The sequence below is a fragment of the Erpetoichthys calabaricus genome, chromosome 14 (genome assembly GCF_900747795.2).
Source record: "Erpetoichthys calabaricus chromosome 14, fErpCal1.3, whole genome shotgun sequence".
NCBI lineage: Eukaryota > Metazoa > Chordata > Cladistia > Polypteriformes > Polypteridae > Erpetoichthys > Erpetoichthys calabaricus.
Genome location: NC_041407.2, coordinates 15119375 through 15145186, shown reverse-complemented (window position 1 = coordinate 15145186; position 25812 = coordinate 15119375). Strand labels below are relative to the sequence as shown.

Sequence of the window (25812 nt, the reverse complement as noted above, 5' to 3'; positions counted from 1 at the left end):
TGCACCATTTCTCCCAGAAAATTGTTGCAATTACAAATGTTTTGGTAAACACGTTTATTTCCTTTATGTGCATTGGAACAACACAAAAAAACAGAGAAAAAAAAGCCAAATCTGACATCATTTCACACAAAACTCAAAAATCGGTCTGGACAAAATTATTGGCACCCTCTACTTAATATTTGGTTGCATGCCCTTTGGAAAAAATAACTGAAATCAAGCGCTTCCTATAACCATCAACAAGCTTGTTACACCTCTCAACTGGAATTTCCGACCCCTCTTCTTTTGCAAACTGCTCAAGGTTTCTCAGATTTGAAGGGCGCCTTCTCCCAATAGCAATTTTGAGATCTCTCCATAAGTGTTCAATCGGATTTAGATCCGGACTCATTGCTGGCCACTTCAGAACTCTCCAGCGCTTTGTCTTCAACCATTTCTGAGTGCTTTTAGAGGTATGTTTGGGGTCATTGTCCTGCTGCAACACCCATGACCTCTGACACAGACCCAGCTTTCTGACACTGGGCCCTACATTGCGCCCCAATATCTTTTGGTAGTCTTCAGATTTCATGATGCCTTGCACACAGTCAAAGCATCTAGTGCCAGAGGCAGCAAAACATCCCCAAAACATCTTAGAACCTCCACCATGTTTGACTGTAGGTACTGTGTACTTTTCTTCATAGGCCTCATTCTGTTTTGTGTAAACAGTAGAATGATGAGCTTTACCAAAAAGCTCTACCTTGGTCTCATCTGTCCACAAGACGTTCGCCCAGAAGGATTGTGGCTTCCTTAAGTACATTTTGGCAAACTCCAGTCTAGCTTTTTTTGTGTCAGCAGTGGGGTCCTCCTGGCTCTCCTGCCATAGCATTTCATTTCGTTCAGATGTCGACGGATAGTTCAAGCTGACACTGTTGCACCCTGAGTCTGCAGAACAGCTTGAATATGGTTTGAAGTTGATTGGGGTTGTTTATCCACCATTCGGACTATCCTTCATTGCAGTCTTATCAATTTTTCTCTTCCGTCCACGTCCAGGGAGATTAGCTACAGTGCCATGTGTTGTGAATGATTGTGTTGATTATGTTGCGCACAGTGGACAAAGGAACATGAAGATCTCTGGAGATGGACTTGTAGCCTTGAGATTGTTGATATTTTTCCACAATTTTTGTTCTCAAGTCCTCAGACAATTCTTTGTTGTTCTTTCTGTTCTCCATGCTTAGTGTGGCACAATCACACACAACAGAAAGGCTGAGTCAACTTTTCTCCATTTTAACTGGCTTCAGGTGTGATTGCTATACATGTATTGCCAGCACCTGTTTCGTGCCACAGGTGAGTTCAAACGAGCATCATATGCTTGAAATAAAACGATTTACCCACAATTTTGAAAGGGTGCCAATAATTTTGTCCGGCCCATTTTTTGAGTTCTGTGTGACATGATGTCAAATTTGGCTTTTTTTCCTCTGTTTTTTTGTGTTGTTCCAATGCACATAAAGGAAATAAACATCCATCCATCCATTTTCCAACCCGCTGAATCCGAACACAGGGTCATGGGGGTCTGCTGAAGCCAATCCCAGCCAACACAGGGCACAAGGCAGGAAACAATCCTGGGCAGGGTATACAAAAACATTTGTAATTGCAATAATTTTCTGGGAGAAATGGTGCATTTTCTGGGAAAATTCCAGGGGTGCCGATAATTTCGGCCATGACTGTCTGTCCGTCTATATATATTACATATACACACACACACACACATACATATTTAGCCAAGGTGTACAGTATGTACACTTATAACAACCAACTTTATGAATGTAGGGGCGATCAAAATGAATGCTGTCACATCTATATATATATATATATAATTCACTAAGCAGCCAGGGCACGCAAGACAACCATGGAGCACGCAAGACAGAGCCAAGCCCACCAACTCTAAGACCATGGGACGAGAGCGCCTGACCGCCCGCCCGCCTGACTGTTACCAGCATTCACCGCAGTGTACTGGAGTGTAAAACTATCACAGCTTCTAACTCACAAACTGTCCTTTTTCCCCGGCCGCGTCCACCCTCGCTCTCGAGGCATTCACACTGCCTGCTCATGTGCCCGGACACAACAACTCACCTAACACCGCCTCAGTGGCAGCCGACCAGGGCACTGAGGCGGTGTTTGGCGAGTTGTTGCGTCCGGGCACATGAGCAGGCAAGGACAGTTTGTGAGTTAGCATCTGCTATAGTTTTACACTCCCGTACATTGCAGTGAATGCTGATAACAGTCAGGCAGGCGGGTGGACGGGCAGGCGTTCTCGTCCCATGGTCTTAGAGTTGGTGAGCGTGACTCCGAGTTGTCGTCGTATCCCATGGTCTTAGAGTTGGTGGGCGGGGCTCTGTGAGTTGGCAGGCGTGGCTATGTCATGCATATCCCATGGTTGTCTTGCATGCCCTGGTCGGGCGGGGGGGCCGGGGCGGAGTGCGTGAAAAGGGCGTCCTCCCTGGGCGTACTTCCCCTCTCCCCCCATTCCGCCCTCCGTGCCCGACAGCCATCCAGCCCCGTCCCTCGCTCTGGGAGGTGGGGGCGCAGTGGTGGTCCTCCAGCTTTCAGTCACGGACAATTGTATGTTGCTCTCTCCAGAGTTCCATCTTTTCATTCACTTACAGTCGTATCCTCAAACCCACCCCATTTGGACAACCGTTTCTTTCAGGAAGTGTTCACCCATCAATACATAATTATGTGGCATATGCTACGCTGCGGGGTGGCTAGTTATCTTTCAAGTCCCAAGCTTAAGTAGTCACAGCCACAGACAATGAGTGAGCTTTGCTGGTAACAATGATTCAGTCAGATGGCCAAAGAAGATAGATACTGAAGCATATGCAAAAGAATATGCACACCAAACTCAGCACTGCCTGTCAACCCATGACAGTCAAAGACTGGAGGAAGATGGTGTAGCAATGGCATAAATTAAAAATGTAAGAGATTTTAGGTTTTATTTTATTTTGGCCACCATATTGTAGAGTATTTTATTAGTAAGGGCATAAGTAATTTCACAAGGAGACAGTCTGCTCTGTTTTCATCTCTTATGATGCTAATGAGCACGAGGCCATATTACTAAATAAAGGTAAGCAATCCAAATTAATTTTATATCAACATGGAAATGCTATAATCTGACATATTCCAGTAAACAAGTGCCAGCAAATTCTGCAAGGTTTTATTCAGTACCTACATGAGTAACATGAGAAAAAGCACTGTTAAAGTAATGCGTTACTGTAATGAAAAGTATACACATTTGTATAGTGGGATGTGGCGACAATGTTGTGAAAAATACTGAGCACTTACAAAATGCAAAAATGGCTAAAAATGCTAGGAGAATGTGAAGAATAACAAAATTCAAAAAAGCCTAACAGCTTAGTAAAGAAGGAAATGTGGAAAGACCGGTTAAGTACACACATGATGAACGAGGAATTTAATTTAGGCAGAGAGATCAGGATTGATTTTGAGAGATGGTCAAACGAGTAAATACAACTTAAATTCCCAGACATTTTTCAGATGAGCAACAGTGTCAAATGTACAGTATTCCACATTATATCATTGTAAAAACAAATAAAATTGCATCATCTATTAAAACTACAACTTGCTCCTGTCAAAGCTTAACAATGAAATTATACACATAGGGTTTATTCAGTTAACAGTAGTATTCTATTCATTTTTGGCAGGCAGCCAGCACTGTCTTTAATAGAGACAAAAAGGCACATTACAAATCACTTTGGGGGCAGAAAATTTTAATTATTAAAGATGATTAAAAATACATGAGGATGATTTAAAATGCCTGAGATAATAAACAGCTCTGAAAGAGTATCATTTGCACATACACCACCAGTTAAAAGCATGGACACATTTAGAAATTTTCATGTTTTTGATAGAAATTGATACCTTTTTAATCAAAACACCAATAAATTGATAGAAAAATTGAAAAACATAGCCAACACATTACCAGTGTTGCTAATGGCTATTACTGCTTTAAGTGAGTGATTTTTACTTGATTTTTCACATATGACTGCAAAGCATCATTTTCAGCAGCATACCTTCAGTGTCCTTTTGGTAAACTCCCTTAGCTTATCGTTAGTCGAGTTTAAATGCTATTCAGTTATTTCAGAAATCTTTGTAATTACATTTGTACCACTGAACATTGTTCTGTTCACTTGGGTTGCAAATTACTTGTACTCAAAGTTCATTTCTGGGTTCAACAATAGTCAAAACAGTGTCCATCTATTTTTTTGTTTTTTAATTTATTAATTTCATAATTAAAGGTTACTTCATGTGACAGAGCACAAAGAAATGGATTTCATACAAAGGTGTCTATTTCTGTCTTGATAGAAGAGGGCGATCTGGATCTGACCAGGATAGAAAAGGAAGAGGAAGTATAGATGCACAACTGTACAAGAAAATAACACCTTACAGGTAGGCCCTTAGTTGACTCCTTTCTTAAATACTCAACAAATACCAGCATCATCATCATTTTATCCTTGGTTTTAATGGATTATTTATAATCATTATTTATTGGATTTTATTGTCTTCATGGACTGCTGGATTTTATTGAATTATTTATTGACTGAAGAACCTGTACTGCACTTTGGTTTGGACACTGTTTAACTAAAACTGCGTAATGCACTTATTTTGCACCAGCCTTGCTTATTTGAGTCCCGTTTGCACTAGTTCATCCTCAGTTTCATGATTATCTATTACCAGGTACAGGAAATGCTAACGCTGCGGGCAACACAGGCATCTCACAGGGACATACAGCCCTGATCACATCCCAGCTCATACCAAGCAACTCACCTGAAGGCTCTGTTGTTTTGTCCTCCACTTGATGAGTAAGTTCTTGTACAAGAGGCTCTTTGTCTGTCGCCAGACAGAAGGATTGCTTACTTTAATTAGAACCATGGTTCAAGCAAACTTCTGCTTCCAAAGTTAATGAAATTCAAGGTTGCTTGCATGAAAAAAGGCAAAGACAAACCTGAAATAAGAGCAAGATTGAAAGTATGATCAAGTGTGCCTAAACATTCAAAAATCTTCTAAACACATGCACTGAAATTAATAATAAAATCCTTCGTTTTTAAGAGAAACAAGGTGGAGGGTGCTCTTTTGAGTGTCTGGTTGATTATTAAAACTTTCTCAGGTGACAGAGAACAACAAATTCAAATCTCTTTGCATTGTAATCAATTTAAAGGAACATATTGTCTTGCTTTTAACAACATTCTTTCTGAGGTTCTATTCACATAGTAGAGACAAGAATACAAATAATTCACCCGTGTCTGTGACTATCAATAACATTTCCTTTGCTTTAATAAAATAATTTGAAACCAGCCACAGAAGACTTTCCAAGAAAGCATTACACTTGAGAAGAACATTAGTGTCTGATATTACACTAACAACCCACAAAGGCAAATTTATATTTTTATTGACATTGAATGGGCAGACTACCCTGGTGATATTTATTTTTGAAACCACTGGCAAGACAGATTTTTTCCATCTGTTTGATTTGTGAATTAAATAAAGGATATAGGCATTTTCAATTACATTAATAAAACTCTGTAATCTGGGAGGACTTTGCATGTTGTCTCTATGTTGGTGTAGGTTTTTTCCAAAATTTCAAACACCTGCATCTTAAGGAATAAGTGACTTTAAGTAGACCTCACATGAGTGCAGTGTGTTTATGAGTATGTATTTACATGGACTAGCACTCAGTCCAGCGTTGGTTCCTGCGGTGTAACCTTGTGCTCCCATCCAATCTATTGTGTTCAGTGGATTTAACAGTAGAATCCCCGATGCCTACAAAAAAAAGTCATAATCCCTGGCCACCTTAAATTCCTTTGCACCTCTCCATCAGCGTCTTCTGTTTTGCAAATGAGTCGATCAGCACAAGCAGCCTGCTATCCCATCACCCGACGAAGCGGAAGTCAGTCACAAAATTCTTAGAGCTCAAGTGTGTTTATCTGGGTGTGAGGTGCCTGGAGTTGTATAGGGTAAACAATATATCATTATTTGGAATACATTCATTTGTCAATCGACAGAAGTTGACATGTTTTCTTGGATGGTGCAGAGGTAAGAACAACTGCCTTATAACCAAAAGGTTGCGAATTCGAGTCTGGGTGCTCCGCATTTTGAGTAGTGAGCTGCTGTTATTATTACAACAATATAATAAAAACACACATTTGATTTGAGTCTGTAACACCCGGTGTAAATTTTGGTTACTTGCAAAAGTTAGTGCTTATTTTTTTTATTATTCAGTTTTATTCCATCAGTGACGTTCACGTGGTACAACAAAACTGTCTCTCCCTCTCCGAGTTGATGGCGTTTATCTCCATTCTTTTCACAAGAGCAGTGACAACCATAGTTGGTGCTGTGGTTGATGCTTGTTCAGAACTATCTGTTCTACCGGCAATCAAAGATACGATGTCCCGTGAGCGCTATCAGACTATGAAACGGCATTTGCACTTTGACAACAAAGACATCCATGCAGAACATGTGAAAAATGACAGATTTGCTGCACTAATGGATATCTATCAAAGTTTTGTTGAGAACTGTGTTTTGAGTTACAACCCAGGGCAAAGACTTTCCGAGACTGTGGTCATAAAGCTTATGGAGCCATTTTTTGGACAAGGGCAGAACCATAACAACAGGCAGCTTCTTCACAGCACTTTCGGTGGCTAATAGATTGCTGCACCACAACGCAACTCAACGCACCATAAGTAAAATGGGACTTCCACCTGCAGCTATAGTCACTTAGGTGCACGAGCAATTCGCCATGCTAGTGTTTAGATCTGGCACTTCTGAGATATATATTATAGATATAGATATATATTCATAGCATTCATAGTCTGAATCACAATCTAATTGTATGGGTGGTTACCTACCAGGTAACGCTTGTGGTTGGTCTGCAAGTCGGCAAACATCCGTCACGGTGCCCTCTCAGTTGTGAGAAGCAGATCATAGAATGTTGCATAGTTTACTATCAAATAATGCAAAGAGTACGCGACACGTGTTTCGCCCTTATTTGGGCTCATCAGGCGTATACACTGTAGGTAGGTAGGTAGGTAGATAGATAGATACTTTATTAATCCCAATGGGATTAATAAATTAACCTCGGACGTCAGCGGCAGAGGCTAAGCCTCTTTATGTTGCACCACGGCATGTGGTTCGTTTATTTGACAGCATGGAGATCGGGGTAGTTACATTCATAGTCTGAATTACAATCTGATTGTATGGGATATATACACATATATATATAAAAAAAAGGAAATCCTGGAATGGAAAGCAAATGCAAGGCTACGTTACATGACAATCTCGAAAGACATTTAAAAGACCTGCGAGACCAAAGAGACTTGCCACGGTGCGTCTCGCGGGGACCGTAAACATGAGACTTGGTGCCAACAGATTGTCCCAGGGCTGTAGCAAAAAGGACAGTGGCTGTACAGGCTTTAAAAAGATCGAAGGGTAGCGAGACAGCAGCTACCCCAAACGAACGCAAGCAGCGTTATACATCCTGCAAGAAACAATTCAAACACGTACGGGCCAGAAATAAAAGACAGGTATTGCTTTTACAAAGTCACGCGAGACCAGACAGTGAGACATCATTTAAAACAAGTCAACAGACCTCTAATCTAGCAGTTGTTGGATTGCTTTTGGCAGGCAAGCATCATGTGCTCGAAGCTCTTAAAACAACGACATGCGATAGGCAGAAGAGGCAGCTAGCAAGCAGCAAAAAGACAGCAAATGATCCAAAGGCATATCCTTAGCGTACATTCAGCCGCAACACCCTTCACAACACGAGCAGTATTATACGTCTGGGAAGAAAGAGATGTAAACATGCGCGGGGCAGGAAATAAAGAAACAAGTATTGTTTTTACAAAAGGTTTTAAAGTAAAAGTGAAAATAATGCATATGTAACAATTCACAAGAAAATAATCTCTTTAAATCGTAGATTGCCTGCCTAAGGTAAAGTCATCCCTGATGAATGGGGACGTGGGAATGAGGGGTTCTTTCATCGAATTAGCGCCATTTCAGATGTTAAATGGTAAAATGGGGGAGGCAGCTTAATGAATGAGGTCTCCAGGACTTAAAACAAATCCAAATCATATTATGTGATATCATCTAATGTGAAATTCTACTCCGTACTTCTAGAATTTTTATTTTTATATTGTGTTGATGATTTATTCTATTCTATGTATTGCACTGTATGGCTCAGAATTAAAAGACAATGAGTAAAATGACAAACTACAGTAGAACTTCATAAAGATGTTTACAAACGTTGGTGCTAAACACACGCAGAGCAGGTTAGAGACTGTGAAACCAGTGAAATTAGAAAGGCTAAAAAAAAAAAAAAAAACTGCGCTATACACATGTGGAGAAAGTTAAAGGATATGAAAGTAGGAAAATTAGAAAATAAAAAAAGAAAGTAAAGATCGCAGTAGCGCAAACAAACAAACTGCCTCATTTAACTATGCACCAGTCTAACTTTGGTTTTGCACAATAATTACTACACTATTGCACCTTAACACTTAATTCTACTTTATTCACATAATTTTACTTATTTATTATGTTCTACTACACTGTTATCTTTCAATCTATGACTTTTTGTTAATCTAACTGATATTCTTCTAACTTTGCACAGTTTTTGATAAGCGGATCAGGATGCATTTCACTGCATGTTGTCCTGTATAACTATGCATGTGACAAATAAAGAATCTTGAGAATTTCAAAAAAGGAGTTTACCGCACATGCATTTATTGGTTACTTTGTTAATGTATATATATTTATCTGTCTGCTTATTTAAAAAGCTACACTTACCCCAGGAGTCAAAAACGTTCTGTCTAGCCCTTGTACAAAAACCTAGACAAAAGCTGGGGTATCACCTTGGTAACCCCATGTACCTTTGGAACTGTGAGAGGAAAATAGCAGAACTTTACAGACAGGAGTCCAATGCAGAACTCTACTTACTTTTTTACTTGGGAAAAAAAAAAATTATTAACTGCTGATGATGTCGATCGTTTTGTCTGTGCTGAAATTCCAAACAGAGAAACCTGTCCTGACCTCATTAAAAAGATTCAGCATATTGGGACTCACAAGACTACAAATATTGTTTTTACAGAAGTTCTGAAATAAAAGTGAAACTAATGAAATAGCAACAATTCAAAGAAAAAAAAAATCTTAAAAGTGTGTATCCGGAAAACCAAACACGGGGGTTGGCGAGCGAAGCCCCCTAGTATATATAAATAAATAAAACAGAAGTGCTCTAACAACTGTAATGCATCCTGATCTTGCAAATGGGGTAAGCCAGATACACAATAATGTTGCTCTTACACACTGTATTTAAGTACCTATTTATACCTTTCTGTTTTGGAGATTTTACTCCTACAAATTTAAAATCATGCTTGTGAACTCAGCAGTCTGTCCCAGAAGTAAACAGAATCAAAACAAGCAGCTGCTAGGGACTCTGAAGTGCCCCTGGGAACAAGATTTGGAAGAGCAACTTAAAGTATCAGGTTCACATGTGAATGTGTGCTTAATTTTGGAGGAATATTTACACACAATAAACAAACATGCAAATAAATAAATGCATTGTGAATGAGAGAGGAAATAAATTAAAATATAATGATTTGTGGGCATAACTAATTAAATGTACCATAAAATATTTTTTACTGCTTATTTCACTTTATTAAATATGGAGGAATATCTTGGGCAAAATTAAATAAATATGCAAGTAAATAAATTTATCATGAAATGTGTCTATAAATAAATAAATTAAAAACAAAGTGATATTTGAGTACAAACAATTCAATGTGAAATATGAAATATACTTTTTTTTGCTTTCTTTACATGTTTGCTTAATTTATTTCAGTGATACCACCCACAATACGAAATATGGCTTCAAATGAAAAGTGACTTTTTCACCTGTCAAAGTTGAGAGGAGAGATCTAGCAAATACCATATTTTGATTAGTGAATCGTAGATAGACTGCATAAATCTACGACCATCAAGTGCTCTGTGTATAGGCAGCCACCATGCGTCAAATGCAGACTCCTAAGAGGAGATCAATTCAGGACTTCTTGAATTAAAGTAGGTGCTCCATGCAGTAATTTGGGCCATCTTCTTCATGAACTCATTTCCACCACAGGCACACACAAGTTTAAGCATGTGCTTTGCTTGCCTTGGGTGTCCTATGGCTCATAGGTATGTGCAGAGTTGCTACAGTGAGTGTTCTCTCTACTGACCATTCATCAATCAAACTGTAGTACTTGCTAGAGCCCACCCCCTCAACTCTGACAGATGAAAATGACAAGTTTTCATTTCAAGCCATATTTCATGTTGTATGTGGCATCACTGTAATAAATGCAGAAACAAGTAAAGAAATAAGAAACAGAATATTTCATGACAGATTGAATTATTTATGCTCACATATTATTGTGTTTACATTTATTTATAATCACATTTCACAATAAATTTATTTCTGTGTTTATTTAATTTTGTTCAAACTATTCCACCATACCTAACAAGAATAAAGTGAAACTGAAAAAAAATCAAATCACAGATCTTGGGTTGTGTTAAAGATCTTGCAAATGGCTGCTCATTACACCAAATTTGTTTTGTCTGCATATCAAAAAATCTAATAAATTAAAAAAAAAAAAAACTCCGTTATATCAAGTGCAACTGGTGAGAGAAACTCAACAAAGGGGCATGAGAGCAAACAGTAATTTTAAATACAATCATGGTGTTTCTGTGGTTGGTGATGCTGCCTGATAACTCCAGAGGTGTGGATTTGAGTCTTGGCTTCTTCACTACTTATGTGTCTCTCTTGTGTTGCCCCAACATCTTTGTGGTATTTTTTTCTGGGTACAGTTTTGTGTGCATGTGTTAACTAAATTCCATAGAATGTTAGTATATCAGTTTTTGCATGTAGGTGTGTGTGTGTACATGCGAGATATGAACATTCCACAAACATAGCTATTGATTTCATCTCTACTACTTTTTACAGATGGTATGCATTTCAAATGAACTATCATGTCTAAACTTACTAGAATTGTCCTTAAATAGAATTTCTCCTTCTTATCAGCCAATTTTATTGTCAGCCAAAAAGGTGTTGCCATGGTAGCCATGCAGAGACTCTGTGTTGCAAATCTTTGGGGTTCCGATTGAAGATAATTTCATATTTTCCATTGTTAACTTTTTCCAAAATGTATCATTTTGGGAAGATGATAATGTCGATTTCAGTTTTCATCTATAAACTATGAATATGAACCTGCTGGCTAAAATTAAAAAGTATTTTATTTTTCTTTAAAAGCATTCAGACTCATGCTTTATTGCACGTTTCTACATGTAATGGGGGATAAAAGGCTCAGAAATTAGAACAAACAAAAGGAAAAACTAACTGATTTAAGAACTGCACAATGTACACTCGCTCAGTCTCTCGAGTGCCCTGATCAGAGCCTCCACTGACTCCACAAAGATCACAGCATCGTCAGCAAAGTCAATATCCGTGAATCTTTCTTCACCAACAGATGCCCCACAGCCACTGGACCCCACAACCTTGCCCAATACCTAGTAAATACAAGCATTGAACAGAGTAGGAGCAGAACAGACCCCTGACAAACCCCAGTATCAACTGGGAAAAAAACGCAGAGGTCCTGCCTCCACTCTGCACAGCACTCATAGTACCAGTGTACAGGCCGGCCATGAAATCCAGCAACCTTGAGGGGATCCCACAAAGTCTCAGGATGTCCCATGGGGCAGTTCGATCAACTGAGTCAAACACTTTATGAAAATCGACAAAGGCTGCAAAGAAAGTCTGCCGATACTCGCGTTCGCGCCCCATGAGAACCCTCAGTGCCAGGATGCAGTTGTTGGAAGATTTATTAGGCATAAAACTAAACTGCTCCAGTCGCTGATAGGAGAGCGAGTGATCACAGATCCTATTGAGGATGACCCAAGCAAGGACCTTACCCAGCACCGAGAGCATTGTTATCCCCCTAGAGTTGCACATACAGATGCATATCAAAATTGGTGAATTAAAATGAAGGAAATGAAAGAACAAAATGCCACAGTGGCATGCACTGGAGCAGACAGTGTAGTCCATTCAGACCATATGCAATCATCTTCAAGGAATACAACTGAAGTCACGTTCTCAAGGCATGACTGCCACTCGCTCATTTCCACCACTACACAGTGGTGCCTTGGGCTGATTATACGGAGGACGTTTTTTGTCATCTTAAGTGATGAAAGCAAACAGGAATAGGTGATGATTGTTTATCCAATGGAGAACTTATGAACAGCTATGTCCATCGTGCATATGCCTGTGACACAAAGGGCCCAAGTCAGGTAGCATGGTGTGGGGTGCTATCAGCTATAGTGGTCATGAGCATCTTGTATTTGTATAGGAGATAATGACCAATGCTACCTATGTTCGAGATTCAATCCAGTCTGTCCTGATCCTCTTTTTGCACAAAGGAAAAAAGAAAAAAAGGGGATTCTTCTAGCAAGACAATACCTACCCACATTCCACCTGTGCACGTTAACATTCTAGAAGCTCACCATCAACTCCCCTGGCTAACACACTCACTGTACCCCCTCCCAATTGTGGATTTATGGGGCTAGATTGGACAGTATGTCCCCCACTTCCAGGCACCAGCAATTAACCTCAACCAGTTGTGCCTCCAGGTTAAATGGGCATGGAGTGTCATTCCAATGGAAGATATTTGCATGCCAGGATGCAGGACTGGCCTATATTACATAAGAAAATAAATTTAATAAACGAGAGGAGACCATTCAGTCCATCAAGCCTGTTTGTTTAGCTAATTGCTAAGCTATCCCAATATCTTATCTAGATTCTTCTTAAACTTGTCAAAAAACCTTTTGCAGCATGGGAGGGGATACACCAGATATTAAGAGGAGTATGCTGTAACATGTGACACTATTTACTGAATAAACCATGTTGGATCACATGTGATCTTGTTCTTAACACATTCAGGTGACTCTCCTACCTGAATGTCAGTTCTGTGGTTTGACAGCTGCAGGGTATTCTTTTTCTTTCTCTTTCTTTTTTTTTTTTTCATATATAAATGTTCCACTGAAGTATTTTCTGCTATGCTCTCCCCCTATATGTTTATCATTTACAGTATGAGCACTACTGCCTCACAGCCACTACCTGTTGTAAGTTTACACATTCTCTACATGTCTGCATGGGTTCCTCCAGATAACCCAGTTTTTCTTCTACAGTATATCCCACTTGCATATTAAGCTGAATGATCACTTTGAGTTGATCTGCCGTTAGTCAGTTTGGGTGTATGCGTTACTTCACAGTATGCCCATCCACAGTAGGTCTCTGCCTTGGCCTCGGATTTGGTGTACAGTGTAAGTCTACTGCCACTTCATGTAAGGTTTCTGATACATTCTCTTAGTTTCTGCACAGCTAAAAGTCAGATCCTACTCTAATGTGTGTTTGCAGAAATCTAATAGCCCAGGACCAACGGACACAGTCAACTTTGGAACTTAATATTTATTCCTATTCCCATATCCTCCTCATACTGGAGGCCATAGGTCTCATTGCATGCAATATACAGTAGAGGGGCTTGTTGGTTTAATATCTGAAATAAAATAATTTCATTACAGGTTTATAGGGTCATTAATGTCATATATACAGAATAGTATAAATTCTAGAATACAGTGAAATTCAGTGAAATTCTTACTTGTATGTTCTCATCAACATGCAACACGGCAAAAGATGCGTTTCATGAGTGCAGCACAAAAGTCATCAGCAGTCACTTGACTAAAGGAAAACAAAGTTAATGGTGTAGCAGAACTATGGCAGTGTTACATGAAATAGACTACTCTCACTGCAGAAATCTCCTTGTCTGTGCCAGATTTTCTCTAGGAAAATAATACTTACACATCCCAAGAATGAACAAAAAATGAACTGATGACTCTAAACTGGCCCTTTGTGAATAAATGTGGGTCTGCAAAACAATGCCCCATGATGGACTGGAGTCCCAGTTCTGCCTTACCCCTGATGCTATTGGAATAGGCTGTAGCCCCCACTGCAATGCTAATATTGAATTACACAGATTGAAGTACTGCATAAAATTAGTTCTATTATCAGGTTAACTGGCTTTTATGTCGAGTTTGAATGTTGTCAACCATCTTTGCCCACAGCTCAAAACTCGGGTTACTGGATCCTCTAACTTGACCCATTTAAAGACATTAGCTTTGGACTAACAAGCTGTTCAACAGTACACCTTCCCTTATTCATGTTGCTGCCATGATAGGTTCTAATTCCAATTTAAACCAATAAACCAACGAAGGATCATGTTTAGTGAATTTATTTTCAAAGCATCTTAGTCCAGTTATAGGGTGTGAGTAGTAGGTAAATTCTGGAATCAGTCCTTGATGTGGTGCCACTGCATCACAGGGTATGCACATGCACAAAACCTTACTTACTCATCCTGTGCCAATATAGAGTCATTAACCTAAAATGTAGGAAAACCAGGCAGCCCAGGAAAAATCCCACATAGATACGTGGAGACTGAGCAAACTGCACACAGCTAGCTATCAGACTGGGATTTAAATACCATCTCCAGCATTCTGATTTTCTGAAGCCACTCATTATTTCATCACCTACTCTGGTAGTATAAGGCACAGTGAAAGCTATTAATTAAGAAATAACGTTCGTAGAATGTTAATATCCTGTCTGGACAATTCTGGAAAGTTTGAGCACTGGCAGATTTACACATGTCTAATATCCAAATGCTGTACTCTTCAACAGTCAGCTACAGTATAAAACTGTACTACTTCTCCAGTGCAAGGTCTATCTACAGTACAGAATTGTACATATATTCTGAATAATTCAAAATCCATTCTCCAGCCACCTTCAGCTTTAAACCAGCAATTTAAATGTAACAGTTATACATTTCCTAAGAAGCAAAAATTTAAAATCTTAGCATTTACTGTACTTTTTTGTGTTTGTTAACATATTTTGGTCTGTAACAGCACATCTTGCATGAAGACAAAACACAATTTCTCAACAGGCATGAAAAACTGTAAAATGGAATTAAGTGTAAAATCATTTTGCAGAACTCCTCAATCTTTCTTTCCACAGCAGTCTAAAGGCCACACTGTATGCCAAACTGCTGCTGGTTCAATGGGCACAACTCACTCATCACAAGTCATAACTTTTCAGTCATCAACAGCAAGAATAGAAAAGCCACTACAAAACAATTGTAACGTTCCTTGGCTCTGAAGAACCAAAGTGTTTGTCCAGTTTTTTACATTAGCTTGTGCATTTGTAACTTTGATAGAAATTGGTGTCGAAATGGTACACAAAATAGGCGAATCACTGTATTATTAGAGCTTTTTGGACACTCCCTTAACTTTATGCTCTTCAATTTTAATACTATTTTCCTGCCAATAATTGAATCCTTAAACTTATACACAGTATTTTTTTTTTTAAATGATTGATTAATAGTATGCCCTGATCGAAATTACTTAATCCTAACAGAAACTCCAACTTTCCCACCTCTTTCAATTATACAGTACTTATGTCAAGAAGTGAGCCCTTTAATGAATGGGATATTTAAGCAAATACAGTGAGTTAAACCATAACATACAACCATGGGGTGGAATATTTGTGAATTAAACAAAATAATGATAATAATAAAAGTAAACTAAAAAAAAAAACAAAAAACACACACAAATAACCTAAATGTTCAACTAAAGTCAGCAATTGGACCCTTATTAAAATACTGATATAACTGAAAACCAGCAGCCATTTTGATATTTGGGGACTAAATTTGGTAAAACTGTAAATGCCAAACAAAAATGATTTAACTAGAGGATGGCATGACACTGTAGTGATTTGCACTCCTTTCACACATCTACCAAACTCAAACTTAAAGTCACTAAATGTTTTCGATGTCTGCTTGTCTTTCTTCAAATTTTCTTACACATCTCAAAGACTAGCAGGTTAGGTTACTAGGCATATATCTAAACTGGCCCAGTGTGAGCAAATATGTTGTGTGATGGACCACTGCTAATTTTTTGCCTTCTGCTTGATGTTGCCATGATAGGTTCTAGCACCTTTTATTTAACCCTATACTAATATGAGTGGGTTCAAGGGGGAAAAGGGTAGTTAATCAGGCTACAAGCTAACAAACCTGGACAAGAAATCATAAAGCCTCTTGTTTAATCTCCACCACCCACTCACTGTTAATAGAATGAGTTACCTCACCTGCCAGTGTGTTTTTCCTGTACATGTAATTGCAGCTAAAACGCCTTATCGACAATCAGACACAACATGCATCCACTGATCGAATCGCATATTAAAGAAGAAATCTTTAGGACCACGCTCAGTAATTTTTTCTATCCACTGATCGAAACATACTGAAAACAGAGAAAAATCTGGAGAAATTAACTTATTTGCATTCAAAACATCAACAAAAGTACCACCAATATAAGTAGTCAACTCAAAGTACATGAAGTGTATCATTACCGATAACCATCGTTCTTCTGTCAGACTCGTCATCTTCAAAGGTTTAATGTTCTGTGCTCTCTAACCGTCATGCCTTAGTACACTTTCATCTTTTCAGTGGGCGCTTCTATTGAAGGCCACTTACAAATCATAGTTAACATGCAATAATCCATTTTTAATTCAACGGTAGTGTTGATAATTTAAGCAACTAACTTCCCGGACTTAAAATCAGCAAAAAAAAACAAAAAAAACTACAATGAAACATATTACAAACACAATGGAAAAATGGTATCACCCCTTATCCCCTATTCGTCATGTTTTCATTTTTGTATCAACGCGATTAGGAGAAATAAACTCACATGCAGAAGACACAGGGTAAAACTAGCACAAGAGTAGCATTATAAACTTACCGTTGTATCGTTCGAAGAACTTCCGACTGTCAACCAACAGAAATGAAAGAATACTGGAATCAACTACACGTTAATTTAAAAGCTTTCGGTATAACTCTGTGGATGTTTTAAAAGGCAGCTCTGTGATCATGAACAAACCGAAAAATAATATACAAAAAATAATAAATAAAATTCTACATTAATTTCATTTTCCCCAAAGAAAGAACTCGGTGATGCAAAGCGAAAAACACATATAAATATATTCTTCACTTAGCGAAGTCACTGACAAACAGAAATAAACAGGAAAGGCTGGTATAAAGATCCGATTTTTTGCTAAAGGTGAGGTGTGTCGCGTCTGACGTATGTACTCTTTTGTTTCGCATTCCTTTTGTTTCTCTCAGAATGCTAAAATAACTGAAACCCCACATTCTTTGAATAAATATCACGTCTTCATAACTAGCTGGGAACTCCTGTTTTTAAATGTCTTCTTCATGTTGTTTTTTTAAGCAAGATACATTTCGAGCAAATCCTGCACTCTGTATATCATCATCATTTCCTTCTCGACATTTAACTGGCTACGTCTAGCTTGCTATCTGTTAACCAATCTGAAGTCTGATATCTTAGGTAACTTAATCAATAAATGATAGAACGATTCGGCACATTAACCAATAAGCGTCTCCCTTCCAACAGAAGGCGGGGATTTCATGTCAGGGACAAGACTGGCGGCAAAGCGTGTCTCATCAAATTGGAAAACCGTGTCATAGTATGACGTATAGTATGTTTGCATTTTGTCTTAGAATACACAATGGTGTGCTAAGTTTCACAGATAGCGTAGAGTTCGCCTTAAAACGTTTTAGGTACTATCACCGGCTGTTGAGTTTTATCTGTAGTATATATGACCGTGTGTGCCTGCTTATGAAAAATAGATAGGATGACCAGATTGTCATCGTTTTTTCCAGGACATTTCCTCCTTTTAAATATTTGAATTGTTCCTCTTGTCGGGATTTATAAAATTCTGAAGTTTGTCTAGGTTTTTGCATTGCTCGTTGCACAGACCGGTATTGTATAAAAATGTTTTAAAATAGACGTTGCTGGAAAACGCTGTGAGTTTTTAGAAAAAATAGTCTGCATGGTAGTTTGACAGGGCAGAGACGCGTTACGATTGTACACCACAAAAGATGCAAAAGCGTCAGTTTAATGCTGTGTTTAAATCTAAATATGCTTGCTCTCGACCTAGACGCAACGAATGGGAGACCAAAAATACGGTCTGTAGAGCCGCCACGTAACTGCCAGTAGCATATATAAGTATTAAACTGGTTTTAGCGAAGACAGCACCTGAGCAGGCGGCCCGGTAAAAACGAAAGATGCTTTAACTGCAGATGAGAGGAATGGTTACAGGTCAGTGGAATGTACAACTGTTACTCTGTTTTTATATACTATTTTTATGGTCATGTGAAATGATGATATTTTAAATTTTATCTTAATATAGGTTTACCTGAATACCTTAATTTAATGAAAGCCTTTTGGTCCATATTCCAGTTTATTTTCTTTTTGAGTATTACATGTGTGTTTGGGGAATTCCGAGTACTGTAATCTTCCCTGTATATTCACTCGCTAAGTTGTGTGGGGAATGTTGTTCAGATTTAATCATTTAGTTAAGTTGGACTAGGATCCAAGTCTAAGTAAGCATTTGCTTCAGTTAGCTGGGGATATTCAACAGTCTTGTTCAAATTGCATGCAGCTTGCTGTAGATGTGCAGTTGTTTCCTACTTAGAATGTGAATCTTCAGCCCAATCTGTTTCCATTTCAGCACATCACTGTCCCCTTTGTTCTTACAAGTGTCCATAGTCAACTGCTGAGATATTCCCCTTGATATGATTAAGTTCAAATTTATTGTCATGTTTACATACTATAATCAAGTTCTTATTTGCATGTCTTCCATTGAAAAATAACCATACTGCTTTACCAACAACAGACACCGAATACATACAATGGACACTCATGTTATTGTCACAGTGAGTGGCCATTGATTAGTTTTATGATGTTAAAAAATGTCCCCAAACTTAATTATGTGAGTGCTAATAGTCCTGTATTGTTTGCTGGAACAGAGAAGGGAAAAAAGTGACTATGCAGAATGTCAGTAATAATACTGTACTCTTTGATTTTTCTAATTCTGCATGTTTTTTTCCTAACGGTGGGAAGCTGTGTATCAATTATATTTTCACCCTCTGTATTGCTTTGCAGTCTGGAGTTGAGCAGATACCATATAAGGATGTAGTGAAGCCATGAGGACACACTACTGTGAACATACAGAAGTTGGTGAGCATAAATTATGTGAGCAATATTGTGCTTCATGTTTAAGATGGCGCTAATATACATGTTTTCTAAGCTGTTTTATGGCACTTAGTATTGTACTGTGTTAAAATTGTTTAAATATCGGTAGCTCCCAAAGTGCGCATTGTGACATTCTTCTGTGTCATAGAATATGCTGATATTGACAGTGCAATGTGGCTTGAAAAAATGAAATTATCAGTGTGCATCAGCCCATAATAACAAATTTAAACAAATGACCTGTAAGCTATTGAAGAGACACAAACCACATTTTAAACTTATGAAGTAATATGTATGAGTAAGTGCTGCAAGTCTCAAATATTATAAAAATTTTTAAAATTTGTGTTGAATTTACAATATAATGAAATAAGAATCTAAGTATTCCAAATTTAAAATATAAATTTAAATATAAGGTTCATAACACTGGCAATAAGGCTGTGGCCATGGTCCTTTCAGAATAATTCATTTAGTAAACTTTTTACTGGACTGAACAATGTTTCTCAGTATCAATAAAATTTCCATGTTAAATTAACTATTAAAAAGTTGATGACCATGTAGCATTGCCACATAAAAATGTATATATTTTATTTTTTTCTTTCTCTCTATGTAAAATCCCGTTGTCATTTAAAAATACGGAAGGTAAGATAGGTGGGTTGGATAGAGAGGACCTTTTGGGAGGTACAGGGCTGTCATTGTGATTTCCGGGAGTGCCATGGAAACGGACGCACTATTTAAATAGGGGCGCGAAAAGGCAGGAAGAGAAGGAAGAAAAGACAGCCTGAGTTTTTATGGCAAAGGAGGAAAGGACATGACCCATCTGAGTCCAAGAGAAAGATTGTTTTCGGGGAGCTCCACAAGTCCATTGCAGTCTGGGGTGGCCACCTCGAAGATTCCGGATACATTGAGATTACCGTGAAAGGGATCAAAATGCAAACGTGAGCTCTAAATCTTTTATTCTGGGATTGGCATGTCAAAGGAACTGAAGTCTGGGGGAATAGGAAAACGGAAAAAAGACTAAATCAAAAGGACGGAGGGGATAATTTTTGAATATATATTTCTATGCTTTGTATTCATTGTATATATTGGAAGTGGTGGAATTGTAGAAAATGTATTAATAATACAGTAGTTGTTTTGTTGTTGCACATTTTTCTCTGTGTGGTTTAGTTAATATTATTATTATTATTATTATAAATCATCTTTTGGCGAAGTGGGAAGGGGTTGAAGGCAGTTTGAGGTTGACCTGCAATCATCAGTATAAACTTAGTGAAGTGTAGCGGAAAACATCACTACAGCCATCTGCATCCCACACACTTTCTTTAAGGAAGTTATTGTTGGTACTTGGGGTGGATTTAATTGTCTTGTTGGAGCTGGCACAGTGCTGGCTAGGTATGGATTTCCACCTCTTTTGTCCGGGCAAGCACAATACTTGTATTAAGTGCTTATAATTAGCACTCTTTCATCCTTGGATTGTGGCCTGTTAGTCAGGTGACTCGCATATTGTGATCAAAATCGGGTCAGAAAAAGCTATACTACTGAGAGAGTGAAGGATGGAGTCCGGTGTACTGTCTATAAGAGATGGTAGTGGAAGCTGGCGCTTGGAACTTAGAGTTTAACTTCTCTGGTGGGGATGGAGCCAGAGGTTGTGCAAGAGGTTAAAGACATACCAGCTACATATAGTTTTACTCACTTCTACATTCAGCATTGGCTCTGGAACCAGACTTCTTTATTAAGAGTGGTCTTACTTTTGCCCCAGAATTGCCTCATGTAAAAGGTTCCTGGGGGGTATGGGGATATTGACAAGCTTCCAGCTGAGTGCCAGTTGTTGTAGTTATCAAGATAGTCGACTTAGTAAGACTTTTGGTTGCAGAGAGGAAAACTTTGTTGTTTTGGATGTGCCAAACAACTATTTAGTAAGTTCTGTCTTTTTAGAAACACTGAATTCTGTCATTAAAAAAGTACCATCTGTCTACTCTGTAGTGCTTCAGGGAGACTTCAGTGCTCATATAGGGAATGAAGGAGATATCTGGAGGAATGGCTGATCTCAAACTGTGAATCATTACTGAATTTCCATACTAGTCGAAGTACATTGGTCAATTTTGGTTATTAATTTTACAGTTGTGTCTTCTAATTTGAGGCCATTTGCTCTGGACACTCTGGTAAAGAAAAGTACTGAGCTTAAGTGATTTAAGTGATATAAGTGATCGCCACTTAAATGTGAGCTAGCACAGACGAAAAGACTAAGAAAACTGAAACAGGCAGTAAAGGTTTATTGGGAATAACTAATCGATGCCTCTGTTTAGGATGAGTTTAAGTCTTGCCTCATCTACTGTACATCTCAAGAGTGATGTACAGTAGATCCCAAACGGCCTATGTTTGAGACCTCAGTAGTGGTTGCACAGAGCCATGGCTAGAAGTCTGTTGACACTTTTCAAGGAAGCAACTCTAGGATCAATTGGTGAGGACAAGTGGTGGGAAAGCTATTTGTTTATGAGTGAGGGACGAGGCAATTCTTAGATTGACCAACAAATCAGAGTAGTAGTAGCAGCTGTTTTGCAGATGCTGTCCCAAACTATAGCTGTCAAGTAGGAGTCCTTAAATGAAGCCTTTGATTCACTGGTCAAGCTACATTCCTGTCATCACTTATTGTCATAAAAACTGTGTAGTGATCTACAGAGTGAGATTTCATGTACAGGTGTAAGAAATGTTATTCCAGTGCAGGATGGCTGGACACATTCTTTATGCCAGGTTGAGGAGCTCAGCAATAATGGAGTAGAATCACTGCTTCTGTAGATTGAGAAGAACCAGTTGAGATGTTTTGGATATGTTTGCTTAGGGTCTGCCTTGTGAGGTATACAAGGCAGTATTCACTGGGAGAATACTTGACCAGACCCAAAACACACTGGAGAGATTACATCAGGAGTCTGAGCATTCAGAGGAGGGCTTTGGGAAAGTTCCAGAGAATACAGTGGACTGGATAGCCCAGCTCAGTGTGCTGCAACTGTAGCCCTCATCAGGCTAAACAGAGTAAAAATGATGGTGATTATGTATTTTTAATTATGGTTATTGACATCCTTACAGGTACTGTATGTATTCTAGCTGCAGTGAGGTTTTGAGTTTTTTTTTTTCCAGGAGTTTAATCCTTTATTGGAAATTATATATCATTCTGCTTTACTATTTTTGTTTCATGTGCTCTAAATTAATAATGCAGAATCAAATCATTAACCAAGTCTCACCATATGCTGAAAAAAAGATGTTTAGCTGCCTGTCTAAGCAGACAGATCAAAGGTAAAACATGGAAAACTTCAGTGGTACAAACATTTTCCCAAGATTTATTAACATTAAAAAATTAACAAAGTTGGACAAACGCAGTTTAAATTAAATACATTATAAAGTTGAGTGTTCAAAGACAGAGCATTAGCAACTGTCAGTTTAGGTTAATACAACTTGGTTTCATTAATTATGTATAAATGTGTTTATATAAAAAAAAAAAAAAAAAAAAAAAAAAAAGACTACCAGAAGGGGCAAATGATGTGTGGCCCAGTGAATAAAGCAGACATTATCATGTGAACTTGAATGAGTCACTTAACCTGTAAGTACACCACTTGAACGGGGGGGCTTGGGGGGGGATAAAACAAGGTAAGTGCCTTGGGATGTATTTTGTTGTTGTGTAGGTTAGTGGCCAAGGAAATTGACTGTAAATGAAAATAAGAGTTAGCTGTACATTGAACTTCTAAACAGTGTGACCCTTGGCAAGTCTGCATTCACTCTCATCTATAAAAAGCAACATATAAGATAAGTGTATTTTCTTTTTTTTTATTTTGTGTATTTACACATTATGGGCATTTAGTACCAAGGTTATTAAGTTGATAAACACAAAGTTTCAGGTTTGTCCCCACCAATGACTTAATAATCATTTTAGAGATGAGAAATGTCCCTCTGAACTGCCATGGGATAGTTTTCTTCACTATGGAAAGGTGTGATGTAAACTTTCATACTACAAGGTTGTTAATTGAAACCTAACACTTACGTCGCTGTGTTACTGTGAGTGAGTCAGTTCATCAGGGATCATACTGGAGAAATATGGCAGAATTGTACCCTGGATTGGGATTTGTTGGCCATTAAGCATATATCCTTTATCTAAATAAAGGAATGTAAATTATGATATAGTACATAAGATTACCAATGCCATTAGTACAACTAAACAGTGAGTGTGTGCTGGATCTACACATACATGATATTATACAATAAATATCTGGAGTTACTGATAATTTATATTACATGGTACCAAGAGAGACCTAAATTAAAACATGACATCTATATTTACTGATCAAAACTAGTCGTTTGTTAATAAGACAGTGAAATTAAACCTGATCATCTGTAAATAACCTGATAGTTTGCAACTGATCCTGGAAAAATTGGCCATCATTGTAAACTCTCACTTCTACAAAAGTGACAAAAATTTACTTGTGTTTATGGAAATAGTTGCTTTCAGATGAGACATTCCTGTGACCTAAATCAGAAGTTTCAGAGTCTCCTTATTTTGGACGTCCCATCTCATTATGGATTTTTATTCACATACTTTACAGGCTACAGAACAGTCATAATGCTATATAAACCCACAACAGCATTTCATTTTTCTTTTCACCAGTATCTTAATATTTATTCTTATTCATTATCATATAGAAGTAAAAAAAAAAAAATGCTTAAATGCAGTGCACCCTACAAGACCAATTTAAAAAGTACATGTACAAAATGGAAAATTAAACAGCAATTAATTTTAAATATATAACTTAATATGACTTGTGTGCATTTTTCATTTTATGAAAAATTACAGTTACACATTTATATACTTTATATATACATTGAAAGAAAAATGAGTGCTTCATATATAATAATTCAAACTGATTTTATATGTGGAGTATCACACTTGTATCTATGGGTGACAGACTATAAAATTTGTTTTCTTTTTTTAATGCATAGCCAAGAAGAGATAGGAATCAAAAGTCAAAGGAGTGCTTTTTGGTTTTGTCCTGAAGTAAACTGACATACAATTTAGCCGCGGGGTTCCAAAACAGTCTTATACATGATGACATCATAAAGCATTTGTAATAACCATTTTTGTTATTGTTGTCCAAAGGTTTTTCATCTAATCCAGGAGCTGGTTTTATAAAAAAGGCATGTATTTATGTTGATACAGTGATCATGTTTTATTTAAAAGGCGTCCTATACAGTAGTGGAATGATTGGTATGGAAAGCAGGGTGGCACAGTGGAGAACATTTTCATAAGAGTATTTCTACTCTGGTTTGAATCCTAGTTGGTAAACAGTCTGTATAGTATTGCATGTTCTCTTTTTTCTTCTCCTTGTCCTTTTGGCTTCCTTTCTCAATCCAAAGACATGCTGGTAAGTGGGTTTGGTAAAAGTAAATGGGCTTAAGTGTTAGTATGTGTTTGAGTGTGCTCTAGGATGGATTGTTATATCCAATGCTGGTTTCTGCTTTAAACTTAATGCTGTTTAAGGGAGGTTGTGGGTACTTACAAACGCTGTAAGAAGTGGTTTCAGACAATGAATAGAGGAATAATTAAATTTTTTATTTAATTCAATCTTTGATTTGCCAATAAACTGTAGTCGCGTTATAAAAACCATTTTCAACCCCCCAAAAGCTTCTAGGTTTGTTAAGTACTAGTATGACACCTACTGAGACTTCTCTCACATCGTCTTCAGTTGCGTGTACCCAGTTTATAAGATTCATTCATTTCCAGTAATGTCCCAATTATTTTGAAAAGAAATTGTGTTTTTTTTTTTTTGTTTTGTTTTTTTACCAAACATTTCACTTTTTTAGAATTTAAAAAAGAATAGGGTGACACAGTGAAGTGATAGGTAATGCTTGTAGCTGAAAATTGCACAAAGGTAGTTTAGTTTTAGGAGTAGATGCTATCAATGTGGAGTTTGCATGTTCTCCCCAAGTCTGCGTAGGTTTTCATCTTGCATATTAAGAGATATCTAGGTTAGATTAGTTAGCAATTAAGAAATGGACCAGTGCATAGACGTGTGTGTGTGCGTGCAGCTATAATAGGTCCACGTTCCATCAAAGCTGTCGTAGGATAACCTTGACCTTGCCATTAACAGGAATTAAAAATTAATGGATGGATGAACATGCATGACATAGAGTACAGTATTTATTCTGTACTATAGGTAACACATTAGCATCATAGGTCTTCACCTAAGCATGTTTCCTTAACCTTAGTCTCAGCCTCTCATGTAATTTAATCTTTGCTGTTGTTCATTAGCGCTGCCTCTTCTTCTTCAGTGTTACTCTAAAACTCTTTAAATGACATCATCACCTGTTTAATAAAACTTGCTGAAATAAGATTGACTGGGACACTTTAATACTGTAGTATCATTTTATTTTGTCATTTACATTTCTTTCTTGATACTGTATATATTTTTTTACCTTTGCTTATGTTTTCACCTATGGTTTTAGTCTTGATTTTTACTGACCTAACCTGTACAATTTCTCATTTACACATCTTTGCCTGATTTTGAACCTAGCCTTCAATGAAGGACATGTACTTGTTCATTCTTGAGTACAAGTTCTGGCACT

General features: G+C 37.8%; 2 protein-coding genes across 7 annotated transcripts in view; one reads left to right on the top strand and one right to left on the bottom strand.

The window, feature by feature from the left end:
* The window catches only part of abca5 (ATP-binding cassette, sub-family A (ABC1), member 5), a 94114-nt gene extending 76654 nt beyond the window's left edge, over positions 1 to 17460 (bottom strand). For both annotated transcript variants that reach the window (XM_028820070.2, XM_028820071.2), the window contains exons 1-2: positions 16900 to 17460; positions 4813 to 4990 (exon numbers count right to left, since the gene is read on the bottom strand). In XM_028820070.2, coding sequence (XP_028675903.1) covers positions 4813 to 4917 — 105 coding nt within the window. In that variant the 5' untranslated portion in view covers positions 4918 to 4990; positions 16900 to 17460. The remainder of the gene's footprint in view (positions 1 to 4812; positions 4991 to 16899) is intronic.
* aatkb (apoptosis-associated tyrosine kinase b) overlaps positions 1 to 25812 on the top strand; it is a 770376-nt gene that overhangs the window by 378996 nt on the left and 365568 nt on the right. The gene's annotated exons all lie outside the window — the stretch shown is intronic.